Raw genomic sequence first — 15,164 nt, 5'->3', positions numbered from 1 at the left:
TAGTCACACATAAATGCAGTATAACTATATTTCACATTTCATAGTCTATTAGGTTTGTTCGAATTTGATATAAATAACTTTACAAAAAACATTATAGAACTATTGTACAAATCTGATTTGCAAATACATTAGTAAATAAATACGTTAACAGAGCACTTTTATTACCGTTGCGCACATTTACTTAAGCTTTAAAACATAAAATGTATAGACTTAAAATTTATTTTACATTTAACTAAGTTAACATCACCTAAAGATTTTAACAAAATAATTTTAGTAGTATTTTACCTATTTAAAATAATATAATATTATTTATAAAATTAAATCATTCAAATAAAGCTATCGATTCCCGCTTGCGATTAAAAAATGTTTTAAATTTGGTTGCTATTGTATCTTGAGCGCTGAGTTAAAGACAATTCAGTTTTGCTTATTCAAATTTAGTTAATATTTTTTTAGAAAATATTAACACGTTTACTGAATCTTTTGCATTTGATACTTAAAAAGGTTTTTTGTAATGTTATTTTAAAATTTTAATTCTAATAAATAATTTGAAACTATATAAAATTATAAACTATTATGATTAAAAACACAACATTTTTTAGAAAATCATTCTTATAGTGTCGATAATCAATTGATTTACAAGAGATTTCAAATCATTATTTATTTATCAAATAATAGTTATGGTTTAAAGTCTTAAATATCGGAACATAATTATATTATCAGTATGATATTTATCATCAATAAAATATATATATTCCGAATCCGAACTACGTTATTTATATTTTTAATAAAAAAGTCACCTCAATTATTCTAACATTCGGATTTCGTCCAATAAACGAGTAGCACCGCGTGTCTTGGACGAATTTGATGATATTTGTATCTTCAACGGTTGCGGGTTCAAATTTAATGCATGTTTGAGCAAAAAGTTGTGATATTGCCCGTTGTGTTGCTAGTCTGTAACTTCGGCTCACAGCTGTGAGTAATAAACAAAAATTACACGCCCTGAAATTATTTGAGTGTAAATTTAAGTCAAAACAATTTGTTTTTTTAAAAAGTGCAACAGTTTTAATTTTACTTGGGTCGAAAAAGTAGGGAATTCTGTACATTCCGTTTGATTGAAGATCATTGTTCCATAGCTGTGTTCCAACAATTTCATCTTGATTTTGTGGGTGACTCATAAACTGATAATAATCTCCAAGCTGACATCCTAATAATTACAGGTTTACGTAACTTAGACTATATATAAATTGCACTATTTTTAACTTTTAAAAACCAAGTAACTTCGGTTACGTATAGTTTATATACATTTGTATGCTTTGAAAATTTAAAGCGGGTGAAAAGGAATTTGTTAATCACAATTGAATTAAAAAATACGATTATTAATGTTTACCAACCAAGTAAACTAACGTCTCCAAAGGGGATGTACTCGCTGCAACTTTGCGAACAATCGCATCTCTGACAAGGACCGTAACCGTATGAGAAAACGCATTTACAATATTCACTTGGACATACAACGGCAGTCACTAAAAAGTGAAGATATTTTTGAAATTCAATAATAGAATTTTAACTAAGTTGTACTTCTGCTTTAACTACTTCAATATATAGGTTAACCTTAATTACTTTTTAAAGTTACTTTTTTGTAACGTTTTCTTAGCAATTAGTAAATAAAATTTAAGAATAGATTCTAACTTACCATAATTTATTCCAATAGTTAATAAACAAATTATTGTTATCCATATCATTGTGTAGGCCTTTACGTAACGCAGTCCTAAGCTAGTTCAAAAATAAATCGAGTTATTATTTTACTTTCCGGTTCTCACGTTTTTCACATTATTACTAACAAGTAACCTAGTTTTAAGTGCAAAAACGGCTATCGACGGAAGTTGAAACGATTGTGACATCACAAATATTGTTCTACGTTTCGTTGCATGTGATTGGAGATTTTAGTAATGTTTAAACATTCAAAAAAGAAACGTTAAAACCGCAACCTTCAAACACTGTTATATTCAACATTTTTTTAACTTGGTGGTAATGTTATAAAGTTTTATTAATATAAGTTACCTCATAAAACATTTTATGTTTTATTGACTAAAAAAGTTAAAGTTTATTAATTGGCGTAAAAATTTAAAAAAGGATATATATATACTTTTTCCTTTGCAAACTTACTTTCCAGTTTTTTAATATTTCAGCCCATCCGAAATTAAAACATGTACCATCAGGTACTTTGCCAGCTAAATTGATTTTCTAATTTTGCAATTATTCTTAACAGTTCAAAACAAAATTACATTATTTTAATACCAAATTATTAAGTCGTATTTAACTACATTTAGGACAATTATGGTAATTTTTATCGCGCATTATAATAAAAAAAGTAACTTCAACGGTAAATTTTTTTTTAGTATTTATATAAATAAAAGTAGTAAAGTATCCCTATTTAAAACAATTAAAAAAAAAAAAAGTTACGTCATTTTAATTTTTAATTTTTTGTGGCAAATGTGTCTTACTTCGGTCACAACGTCCTTTTCATGTACGACACACGACTCTTGTAGCTAAATAGTAAATAGGCCTGTCTGCCTGTATTGTATGAATGTGGCATCGTTATATTTCAATTTCTAAAAATTAAATAAAAATGCTAATTTCTGAAGATTTACTTGTCAAAAACATTACGCTACTAAATAAAAGACCAATATATTTACATGGCTACTTGGGACCATTTATTTTATTATATGGATTAGCAACATATTTGTGGTTTTCGTATTTTCAAACTGAACAGTTTGAAGTTGGAATAGCCCTTTTCGCTGCTGTATTTCTTGTTCAAGTTTTGGCTTTTTTGTTTTGTTTTTGGTCCGTCAATGTGAGGTGTCTTTTAACATGTTCAAAGGTATTTTTACTTATCTGTAACTAATTAACCAGCAGCGCAGTGTAGTGTAAGAACACTTGCTACACCACTATGAGGTCGTGGGTTCAATCCCCACTGCTCTCATGCTGTAGCGCCTGTTATAAACGGTATGAACTCCTGCTGAGCCAGCACTTAATCAGCAGCATAATTAACGGGCAATTATAATTTATATAATATCCTAAATTGCTGAAGGCAACTCGAGACTGGGCTGGGGTAGCAGTTGTTACTCTATGTTTAGGTCATGTATTTAACCTTCCCACATCAAGGATAAAGATAATATATATATATACAAAAAAAAATTGTTAGAAACTATAACTATTTACTCATGTAACTAAAAAGGTTTCCAACTATGTATATTACCTCGTTTTTAGTTTTTTTTTTGATTTAATTAGATGCAACATTTAGTTTAATTTATTAAAACTGTCAATAATTCTTAGATATACAATGCTGTGGATGCCACTTTTGTAAGGGTTGACCCAACTTCACATAATGGATCCTCGCAAATTGTTCCTTTGCAAAAACAGGACACTTTAAAGATATGGTTCGAGTTTCAAAAGGTTTTTTAATATGTATTATATTTTTGCGTTTTAGTTCTAATATGATTTGAGTTATAAGAGTTTGTTTTCATTTTTGTTGGTAACAAATGCTCTAAGAATTTTAGTTAGATTCATGATCTTTTTAAATTTTTTTTTTTTTTGTAAGACAGTTGATCTTTTTTTGTATGGGTGGCACGAATGTGTAGTGGTCAGAACACTTCCTACACTACATAAGGTCCTGGGTTAGATTCTCTGTGATCTCATGCTGTAGTGTCCTTTAGGAAGGTGTATAAACAGTATGAACTCCTGCTGAGCCAGCACTTAATCAGCAGCATAATTAACGGGCAATTATAATTTATATAATATCCTAAATTGCTGAAGGCAACTCGAGACTGGGCTGGGGTAGCAGTTGTTACTCTATGTTTAGGTCATGCATTTGACCTTCCCACATCGAGGATAAAGATTATACAAAAAAAAACGAGTATTTGGATATAATAAATTCATATTTATCTGAACAAATTATGTTTAGGTAATTTACATCTTTGACAGCGAAGAAAAAAAACAATTCAGTCCAGTGTCTTTTCCAGTAACGGAAACTTTTAAATTTTATCAAACAAATAAGGGATTTAAAGACGAAGAAGAATATAAAAATGCCTATAACATTTATGGAAATAATAAGTAGATTATTTATATACCTAAAATAGCTAGTTGTTTTATTGTGTAAAATTTCAAGTTATTAAATCACAATAAAACCACTAATTACTTAAAAAAAAACGAGTTTAACTTCCCTAATTAAAATATTAACTGTAACTTAACCTGCAATATTTTTCTGTATATATAGTTTTATTTGTTACAGACACATACTAATTATACGGCCTATATAACAATAAATTTAATATTTAATCATTTAATTAGAATGGAGATGGTGGTTCCAGAATTTAAAGAACTTTTTATGGAAAGAGCTACTGCTCCTTTTTTTGTTTTTCAGGTAAATTATATAGCCTATTAAAAACATATAAATCTAATTGTATTGTTGTTTTAGTTAGATTTATATATATATATATAAAAAAATCTTTAGAATACAAGTTTAGTTTTTTTCCTTGTTCTCAAATGTGTAATTACGTTATAGGTGTTCTGTGTTGGATTATGGTGTTTAGATGAATATTGGTATTATTCAATCTTTACTCTGTTTATGTTAATTGCATTTGAAGCCTCCTTAGTTTATCAACAACTTAAAAATATGTCAGAAATACGCAAGATGGGAAACAAATCTTATCCAATTTATGTAAGTTATACTTTTTGTATATAAGTTTATAAGTTTTCTGAAAACTTAACGGAAAAATTTGGCTAGTTTATATATTTATTTAAACTGTACTGATGTCAAAAATGTATAAATAAAAATATTTTCGATTTCACAATAAGGTCAATTTGAAATTTAAACTGTAACACCAAACTCTTCCTTAGAAAAACGCTTATAACTTACACAAGAATTAAAAAAACATAGTTAAGCACATGAATTAGTAAAGAAATTAATAAATTTAAAAAAAAAAATTAATATTCTTTATGTGTGTTTTAGATGTGCTATGCCAAATATTAGAAATGGGCTAAAATCCAAATTACTCGGATTCGACGAGCCCGAGTATTTTGTTGCGATACTCGGCTGAGTCCGAGTACTCGGTTATGACGTCATTTAAACGTATATAACTGTTCACGAGAATATTTTCTGCATAATTTTAAAGCTGAAATCCCTATTGTAACAAAATATGCATATATATCTTTTTTTTTTCGTGACTTTTTTGTGAAAATTTAAATACAAAATGTTAAATTCAGGTTTATCGCGCCTTAAAATGGAGACAATTGCCAAGTCATGAACTAGTGGCTGGTGATATTGTATCACTGGCTCGTTCTCCTTCAAAGGTTGGGAGTGAGCAAAATGTGCCATGTGATGTATTACTTATAAGAGGAAGGTTAATTGTGGACGAAGCTATGTTGACAGGAGAATCTATTCCACAAATGAAGGTAAATACTTTTAATTTGTAGTTTAATATTTTAATTTAAATATTTTTTGAATTAAATTATACTAATTTTTTGAATCACTTGTATATACTTTACGGTTCTCACTAAAACTTAGAATTGCCAAATGGGAGAATCAGACAAAACCGTAAAATACAAGAGAGAATTAGGCAGCAAGTATGAGAAAGAATTAGGCAAGATCGCAAAGTATGGGAGAGAATTAGCTAGAATCGAAAAGTACAGAATAGAATTAACTAGGATTGCAAAGTATGAGAGACAATTAGGCAAGATCACAAACTATGTGAGAGAATTAGGCAAGATCGCAAAATATGAGAGAGAATTAGCTAGGATCGCAAAGTATGGGAGAGAATTAGCTAGAATCGAAAAATATGGAAAAGAATTAGGCAAGATCGCAAAAAATGAGAGAGAATTAGGTAAGATTGCAAATGACGGGAGAGAATTAGCTAGGATCGCAAAGTATAAGAGAGAATTAGCTATAATCGCAAAAAATGAGAGAGAATTAGGCAAAATCACAAAGTATGGGAGAGAATTAGCTAGGAGCGCAAAATATGAGAGTTTTTCTGAAAACATTAAAGTACAAGTAATCCAATTTTTTTATTAGGAACCAATAGAAGATAATGATGCTACAATTCTACTCGACTTGTCTGTTCATGAAAGAATACATGTGGTTAATGGAGGCACAAGAGTTGTCCAACATGATCCTCCTGCTAAAAATGTAACTAAAGAGGGAGCCTCGAGACCAACTGATAACGGTTGTTTAGGTTACGTACTAAGAACTGGATTTAATACTTCTCAGGTAAATCTTTCTTAAATAATATAAAATTAAAATTATAGCTTAAAGATTAATGGTATTATCCTTTTAGCTACAATAAAAAAAAATTTAAATTATTTTAAAATATCTGATTATTTTTATTACCAATGTTTGGTTTATACGATTGTAAAAATTATTATTTGCTATTAGGGCAAACTGCTGCGAACAATATTGTTTGGTGTTAAACGAGTGACTGCAAACAATCTCGAGACTTTTGCTTTTATCATGTTTCTTCTTATTTTTGCTATTGCTGCGTCCGCCTATGTCTGGGTAGTGGGTAAATATAATTTATACTTCTACTTATTTATTTTTATTAAGTATACTTAGGGGGTTACCCAGCTTTTTTGCTCGTTTTGACATTTTTACATTAAATCACAGAATGATTTTCTAAAAAAACAAGAGTTAAAAGTATCTAAATTCCTTATAAATCAGTTGTAACCTTAGTTGGAATTATACTTTTCAAACATTTTTTAAAAGAAGGTTTTAAATTAAGATAGCAGACTAACTACACCACTAAAATAAAAAAACTTAAATATAATCTTACAACATCAATTTTGTATTTAAATTTGGACTAGATATATTACACAAAATTACGCATATTTTATTATCTACTTTTATTAATTTTAAATTTATAGGGTTAAAAAAAAAAAATTTTAAATGACATTTTATAAAATGTAAAAAATCCTTAAATTGCAGGAAGTGCAAATCCAGATAGAAGTAGATACAAGTTGGTGTTGAATTGTGTGTTAATCTTAACTTCAGTTGTTCCACCAGAACTTCCAATTGAACTTTCGTTAGCTGTTAACTCTTCACTACTTGCTCTATCTAAGTTGTGTAAGTACGATAGGCTAATTTAAATTATTATTATTACTTTTTAAAGTAATATTATTGCCAGGTTGGTTAACTTTAAATACAGAAAATAAAACATTGGTACATTTTTTTGCAGACGTTTTTTGTACAGAACCATTTCGAATTCCATTTGCAGGAAAAATTGATATTTGCTGTTTTGATAAAACTGGAACTCTGACAAGCGATTGTTTGATAGTAGAGGGTATCGCAGGTATTTAAACACCATTAGAAATAAGTTTGATAGAGTATAAATTTTATAAAATTTGTTCGATTAAAATTGATTATTTTTAAAATTATTTTCAGGTGTTGAACTTGAAAAAGATAATGATAACTTATTATCCCCTGTTTTGTCATCTCCCACAATCACCCAAAAGGTATTAAAATAAATTTTAAACATTACAAAGGTTTGTTCACTACAAGTAGTTCAGATATTCTTTAATACTGTTTTGATAACAGTAATTGTTTGATCAGTCAATTATAAATATTATTGCAACTTCCGCACATCAATATACTGGTAGCCTGGTGTTGTGGTAAGAACTCTTGGCTTCACTACATGAGGTCCTGTGTTTGATTTCAACTGCTCTTATGCTATACCTGGGTTAGATTTCAACTGCTCTTATGCTATAGGGTATGAACTCCTGCTGAGCCAACTTCTAATCAGCAGTCTTATTATTGGACATTTATAATTTATGATATCCTGAACTGTCAAAGGCATCTTGAGACTGGGTCAGAGTACGTGATGTTACTTTATGTTTAGGTCATAAAGTCAACTTTTCCTCATCAAGTATAAATAAGTATATATATAAAAAAAAAATTGCAAGTTACTAACCTAATCTTTAAACGCTTTTTATAAAAAATAAATAAATCATTTTAAAATATTTTAATTATTAAGGTTTTAGCTTCTTGTCATTCCTTGTCGAATCTAGATGAAGTCCTGGTTGGAGATCCACTTGAACAAGCAATGTTCAAATCTGTACAGTGGAATTTAACTAAAAGTAAGTTTGTTTTTAGTACTAATTTTATATGTTTATTTAATAGTGTTGTGCCAATTGATACAAACGATCAACGACTTTTTAATATAGTTATACATAATCACTAAACAAAAATCAGTGTTTTAAGAATCATGTTATAATAACTCTGTAACCCAGTGCAAATAAATGTCTTGAACATACTTTGTTAAACATCACTTACCTAATATTACGCAACAGTTAAACTCCTTTGGTCATTATTTTAAATCTAATAAGAACAATCCAGTTTTGAGGCAACATAAAAGAAACTCATATCTATCTTAATATTTTTCGTTTAAAGGATTATGATAAAATCATAGCTTTTGGTATTAATTTTAGCAACATCAATATTACATAAATTTTACTAAATTTGTTGGTTAAATTGATATTAAATAAAACTGATTTGATAAGTAATTTGTATACAAGTACAAGTACTACGATCTGGGTTTAAATTATTTTATAATTTCTACTAAGATTTATCTTAACCCTAAAATTTTAACAAACAAAAAAACCAACAGCTTAATACTACATTATGTTGTTGGTATTTTAAAACTTTATTATTTAAGAAGGGTAAGCATAGCAAGAACAGCACTTATAAGCTGTAATAATTGTTTGATTTTTAAGAAACATATTTTGTTATTTGTTTAGGTGATGTGGTTATACCAAAGAAAAAAACTGCTGGATTATTTCCCCTCAAAATTTGTCACAGATTTCATTTTACTTCGCAACTTAAAGTAAAGTTTAAAACAAATACAAATTTTTATCAAATTTTTTAAAGCAATATCATTATTTAAAAAGATGTTTTTATAATTTTATTGACTAGGTTTTTAACATACTTATGTGTTATTTTTAATAAAATTAATTTTTTTATTTTAATTTTTTTTTTTAAAGAGCTAATTAAATTATTATTTGCAGAGAATGAGTACTATCTTAAGCCAAGAGGTAGCTGGGTCAGTTGGTAATGTTTACTCTGTAGCATGTAAAGGAGCAGCTGAAACACTTAAACCTTTGGTTTGTTTTTTGACTAAAAATTATTTATAAATTAATGTAGAATATTTTTTATATTTTTTATAGACTTTGGTATTTTATGATTCTTCATTTTTTTAATATAGTTGTTTTAACTTTATTTCTTTTTGTATAATTTAGTAAAAAAAAATGTTTTTAATTAATGAATATATATAAAAGTTTAAATAACTGGCTTTATAAAAAAAAAATGTCTTTGTTTAACTTACTTAAGTGTATTTTTTTTTTCCCATTTATTTATCCTCTATGTGGAAAGGTCGACTGTAAGGCCTAAATATAGAGTAACATCATTTGATTCAACCCAGTCGCACTTATTGTCTTTGGCAGTTTGAAATATTATTAAGCAAAAGTTTATATTGTTTATAACACCTTACCTAAGGGCGCTACAGCATGAAAACAGTGGGAAACTAACTCGGGACCTTATGTGGTAAAGCCAAGTGTTTTGACCACTACACAATGCTGCTGGTTTATGTTATTGTTTTGTAACAAGTTTAAAATATGATTTTAATTTTTTTAATAGTTTACCGAAATTCCACCAGATTATGACCAACAGCATCAACTTTTTTCAGGAAGAGGAGCCAGGGTACTTGCCCTTGGAATAAAAGAACTAGGAAAAGGTCTGTCAGCCCAACAGGTAACTTAAGTTAATTTGAAGTGTTTTATTTTAAAATGCCAAAGTAAAATTTGTTTAGTTATTTTACTAACTAAATTTATTAAGATTCGAAACATGAAACGTGAAGAAGCAGAATCAGGATTAACTTTTGCTGGATTTGTGATTGTTTCAAGTCCTTTAAAGGAAGATTCCAAAGCTGTAATGAAGGAAATAAGAAATGCTTCTCATTATGTAAAATTTATTTAGAACTCTTTTATGTACAACATATATATATATTTTTTAATATATTTATCCTCTATGTGGAGAGGTTGACTTCACAACATAAACTTAGAGTAACATTAGTAACCCCGACCTAGTTCTGAGTTGCCTTATGCAGTTCAGATATTATCCAAGTTATAGCTCCCTTATTATGTTGCTGATTAAGTTTTAACTCAGCAGGAGTTCATACTGTTTATAGCGCTTTACTCAAGGGCGCTACTGCATGAAAGCAGTTGGGATCGAACCCCACTAAGTTATTTTAAATTTGCAAAAAAGCTAAAATTAAGTTCTGTAAAAAAAACATAACATCATTAACTTATAGCCTTATAGTTTTTATTGTATGTTAATTTATAACTATATATATATGTTGAATGATTAAGGTTACAATGATTACTGGTGATAACCCACTGACAGCTTGTTATGTTGGAAAAAAACTCAAATTTACTGGAAAAAGTGGTTGCCTTATTCTAACAAATAATAATCATGGTAAAAATTATTTTGAATTACGTTAAATTATTTTACCAAAATAATTTTTTTAAATTTTTTTTATAAGTAAATATTAACTGCATTTAAATATTAACTGCATAATTACAATTAAAAATGATTTTTTAATATATTTTCAGACAACTGGAGTTGGAAAGCATCAAATAGTGATGTCGAATTTTCTTTAAATATTAACGACTGGAAAAATATTCTAAATCAGAAATACGATCTTTGTATCACTGGTGATGTAAGATACTATAAAAATATTAAATAATATATAAAACTAAATAAACTATATTATTAAATATATTAAAAAAAATTTTTTAAATTATTTCGCTGTATTTAAATTTGTTTTTAAAATTCATAAAAACCAGAGTAAAATTATATTTTTAATCCAAAATGTATTTTTTAGTTTATTAATTGTTTTTAGGGTTTCTCTTATTTAGATGAAAATGAACCAAACTATTTAAAAAAGATTCTTCCGGCAGTAAGAATTTTTGCAAGAACTAGTCCAAAACAAAAAGAAAGGGTAATGACTAATTTTTTTGTAAAACTTATTTCAGGAATTAATTTAACACATATTTAAAATTGCTTGGTATGTTTTAAATATATTTATTGTAATTGCAACAGTTAGGAACTTATAAATTATACCGGCAGCATGGTATGGTGGTCAGAATGCTTGGCTTAACTATATGAGGTCCTGGATTTAATCCCCACTGCTTTTATAAACCCCTGCTAAGCCAACACTTAATCAGCAAAAATGATTAGCCGATTATATTCTATAATATCTTAAACTGCCAAAGGCAACTCTAGACTGAATCAGGGTAACTGATATTACTCTATGTTCAGATTGTGAAGTCTGTGTTTTCACATCAAGGATAAAAAAAATGTAAAAAAATAGCTATATATATTTTGGTTATAACTTTACTAAATTAAGCTGTACTTTTATTTTATTTACGCAAAATTTAAAATTTTAGATAATAACATCACTGCAACAGTTAGGTTTTTATGTGCTAATGTGTGGAGATGGAACAAACGATGTTGGTGCCTTAAAACATGCAAATGTTGGTAAGTACTAGTAACTGAATGACATATTTCTTAGTATCTTATCATTAAATAAATTGTATTTTCAAATTTTGGTTTTCGCCAGTTGTAATCTAAGGCACATACTATATTAAAGTACTTAGTACAGGGTTGTAGGCACGTTGTTTTATTTTAAATTAAGTTTTTCTCACAGGTGTGGCATTGTTGAGTAATGCACCAGACAAACCAATAACTCGGATAAAACCAGCTGTTACCAACCAATCACCAATCACTGATGAACCAAAAGTCTCCCAAAGACCATCTAAAATGAGAATTGGAGCTAGAAACAATCGGTAATTTTAAAACCATTAGCACCCATTTATTTAAATTAACTTATTTAAACTTTGTTGCTTAAAATAATTCATGTTTTGTTTTTTTTTAACCAATTTTTATAGTAAATTTTGTTAGTTAATCAAAATTTATTTGATATTTAAAAATAAAAAAAAAATAGTTACACAGTTTTTTTTTATATTTTTTATTTAAATAGGCTACTAAAATCCAAAAATTAAAAAAATAATTACAAAGTTTTCTTATAGTTCTCTGCATCAAAAAAACACTCAACAAACAGAGAATTCAAATCATCACCATGCAAAACTAAAAAATATGCTTAACGAAATGGATTCAGAGCCTCAGTTTGTGAAAATGGGAGATGCTAGCATAGCTGCACCATTTTCTTACAAACTTTCGAGCATTATGGCAGTTTGCCACATCATAAAACAAGGAAGGTGTACCTTGGTTACTACTTTACAGATGTTTAAAATTTTGGCTTTAAATGCCTTAGTTTTGGCTTACAGTCAAAGTGTTTTGTTTTTGGATGGAGTCAAATTTTCGGACACTCAGGCGACTTTACAAGGATTGCTGTTGGCTGGTTGCTTTTTGTTTGTTTCCAGAAGCAAGGTAATGTTTTAATTGGAAATTTTTGGCTACAATATCCAACTCTTTTCCATATATATATTTTTTGCTAGCAATGAAAATCAATAAAGTTATTTTTTAGTTTTTTTAACAATAGATTTTTTCCACACTTGTATTAGCTTCACAATTTTTTTTTTGTATTTTTCTTTACCCTCGATGGGGGAAAGTCGAATGCGCGACTTAAACATAGAGCAACATCAGTTACTCCGACCCAGTCTCGAGTTGCCTGTGGCAGTTTGGGATATTATAGATTATAATTACCGGATAATTATGCTGCTGATTAAGTGTTGGCTTAGCATGAGTTAATACCGCTTATAGACTTTACTCAAGGGAGCTACAGTGTGAGATCGGTGGGGATTGAACCCACGACCTCATGTGTGGTGTAGCAAGTGTTCTTACCACTACACCCTGCTGCCGGTTTACAATATGCATTACAAGTATCAAACAATAATACTACTTATGAATAAATAGTTGGTTTTAATAAGTATTACTATTTCACTCAAATTGTTTTTAATTTTTAGCCCTTAAAGGTGTTGTCAAAGCAACGTCCCCTACCAAATATATTTAACAGTTACACTATTCTTACTATCACTGCTCAGTTTGCTGTTCATTTTAGTTCACTAGTGTTTTTAGTTAGGGAAGTTAAAAAAATAGATTTCAAGTAAGTATAAATTTTTGATGATTAAAAACTATCTTTTTGTCTTTGCTGTGTTTAAATTGTGTTGTAAAGATATTATATAATTTATTATGTTTAATTTTGATGTTATTTCTTATACCGTTTACATATATTTTAAAAGTTACCTTATTAACAAAATTTGTTAAATTTATTGATTCCGCAAAATTAATGATAGGGGTATATCTTTAAAACTTGCATTTCAATTTTATTTTTAGAGAAACCATTGACTTTGAAGCAGATTTTGAAGCTAATTTGTTAAACTCCACTGTTTATATTCTTGCCCTTGCCACTCAAATAATTACTTTTGGAATTAATTACAGGGTAAAAAAATTTTGTCAATTTTTTGGAACAACATTGCAATGTAAATTAAATTACTTAGCTAACAAGCATAGAATTGAACTTTTTTTGGTTATTTTCGCTTAGAATTTTAATTTTTTTCTTTAAATTTTTTTTTTTTAAATATATATAGAAAAGCTTATAAGAACTTTAATTGTTTCAGTTTAAAAAATTTCACCATAAACAAAATAATTTTATATTTAAATTTGTTTACTAAGGGGCGGCCATTTATGGAAAGTTTGATTGATAACAAACCGCTTTTCTATTCACTTTTTATCTCGAGTGGATTTATCTGTATACTTTTATCTGGTCTAGTACCTGACATTAATGAACAATTTGAAATAGTTGTTTTAGAAGGAGAGGTATTTTTTGTTTTCGAATTTTTTCTTGTCTAAGAAATATAACTGTCAGTTAAAATAGCTAGTTAATATAGCTACAAATATTGTAAGTTATAATCTTGATGTGGGAAGGTTGGTTTCACAACTTACACATATCATAGCATCTTTTACCCAGTCTCGAGCAGTTTGGGATATTATAGATTATATTTGCCCGTTGATTAATCTGCTATTTAATTGCTGACACAGCAGGAGTTATGATGTTTATAGCGCCTTACCCAACTGCGCTGTACCATGAGAGCGGTAAGAATTGAACCCAAGACCTTATGTAGTAAAGCCAAATGTTCTGACCACCACACTGCCCTATCTTAAATATTTTACTTTGTTAACTTATATTACATTTTTAGGTTTTTTTTTTTAACTTTAAATTTCTTTTTTAGTTTCAAATGCTACTTACTCAAGTTATACTCGGAATTTTGTTTTCAACATGGGTTTTAGATCGTTCACTACGATTAATATTAGGTGCTGGAAAATTAAGAAAAATTTCGTAAAGAATAAATTATATTAGGAAAAGTTATAATTTTTAATTTAAGAACATTTTTCTATCATTTTTAAGTGCAATTAAAAAAAATTGTTTAATCCCATAAAAAGTTCTACTGTAGGATTTAAAGCAAGTTGTTAAATCACAATTGCTTATTAAATACGAACTTATATCTACCATGGTTAATAAATTATAATTAATTGATTTGATATGCTTAACACTACTTATTGTAGGTTAATTTATTTTTTTAACCGGGGTTTATATTGGCTTATCATTTTATTGGCCTATCAAGGTTTTGTTTAAAACAACGATGTCTAAATTGACCACTAATTTTCGTATATGACTAACTGTCTTCTTCTATAATGGAAGTATTGCTGGTTAACTACTGTAATGTTTATGTGTTTGGCATGTGGTGTTAATGCGCTAGTTAAAATGTCATTTTGTTGACGATGTTCATTGTATTTTATTGACAGTTTCTTGATGGTTTAAACGTATTGGCAGTTGTGAGAAAATGGGTTGTTGAATTACCGCATTTTCCTGTACCACGTGACTTTTATTATTTCTTTCGAAAATCGGCATGCATTTTGTCAAAATAAAAGTTTTTTGGTTAGGCAACCGGTTGATCTTGTTTTAATTTGTACTAGGGTCGAATGTTTAGCACCCTACATTGGATTCAGAAGATGATTATTATCAGTATATGAATATTGTTATTTTAAGTAGTGATGTAGTGTAGGCCTATTACGAAATTGGATCTCCTTGAAACAAATTTTC

At 28.3% G+C, this 15,164-nt stretch overlaps 1 protein-coding gene across 1 annotated transcript; it reads left to right on the top strand.

Annotated features, from left to right (window-relative positions):
• Positions 1-2,561: 2,561 nt before the first annotated feature.
• Positions 2,562-15,002, top strand: LOC145743662 (endoplasmic reticulum transmembrane helix translocase-like). The gene is made up of 26 exons (XM_082561689.1): positions 2,562-2,878; positions 3,334-3,453; positions 3,962-4,110; positions 4,348-4,420; positions 4,562-4,717; positions 5,263-5,451; positions 6,068-6,262; positions 6,428-6,554; positions 6,974-7,111; positions 7,224-7,337; positions 7,430-7,500; positions 8,019-8,121; positions 8,782-8,867; positions 9,049-9,144; positions 9,677-9,790; positions 9,875-10,000; positions 10,408-10,513; positions 10,651-10,757; positions 10,941-11,039; positions 11,488-11,578; positions 11,748-11,886; positions 12,130-12,490; positions 13,027-13,166; positions 13,397-13,502; positions 13,736-13,879; positions 14,293-15,002. Exons 1-26 carry the CDS (start codon positions 2,627-2,629, stop codon positions 14,401-14,403), a joined length of 3,513 nt encoding a protein of 1,170 aa, XP_082417815.1. The 5' UTR covers positions 2,562-2,626; the 3' UTR covers positions 14,404-15,002.
• The last annotated feature ends 162 nt before the right edge of the window (positions 15,003-15,164 follow it).

The sequence above is a fragment of the Corella eumyota genome, chromosome 2 (assembly GCF_963082875.1).
Source record: "Corella eumyota chromosome 2, kaCorEumy4.1, whole genome shotgun sequence".
NCBI classification, from domain to species: domain Eukaryota; kingdom Metazoa; phylum Chordata; class Ascidiacea; order Phlebobranchia; family Corellidae; genus Corella; species Corella eumyota.
Note: the sequence above shows the minus strand (reverse complement) of the source record. Positions and strands in the feature narration are given on the sequence as shown.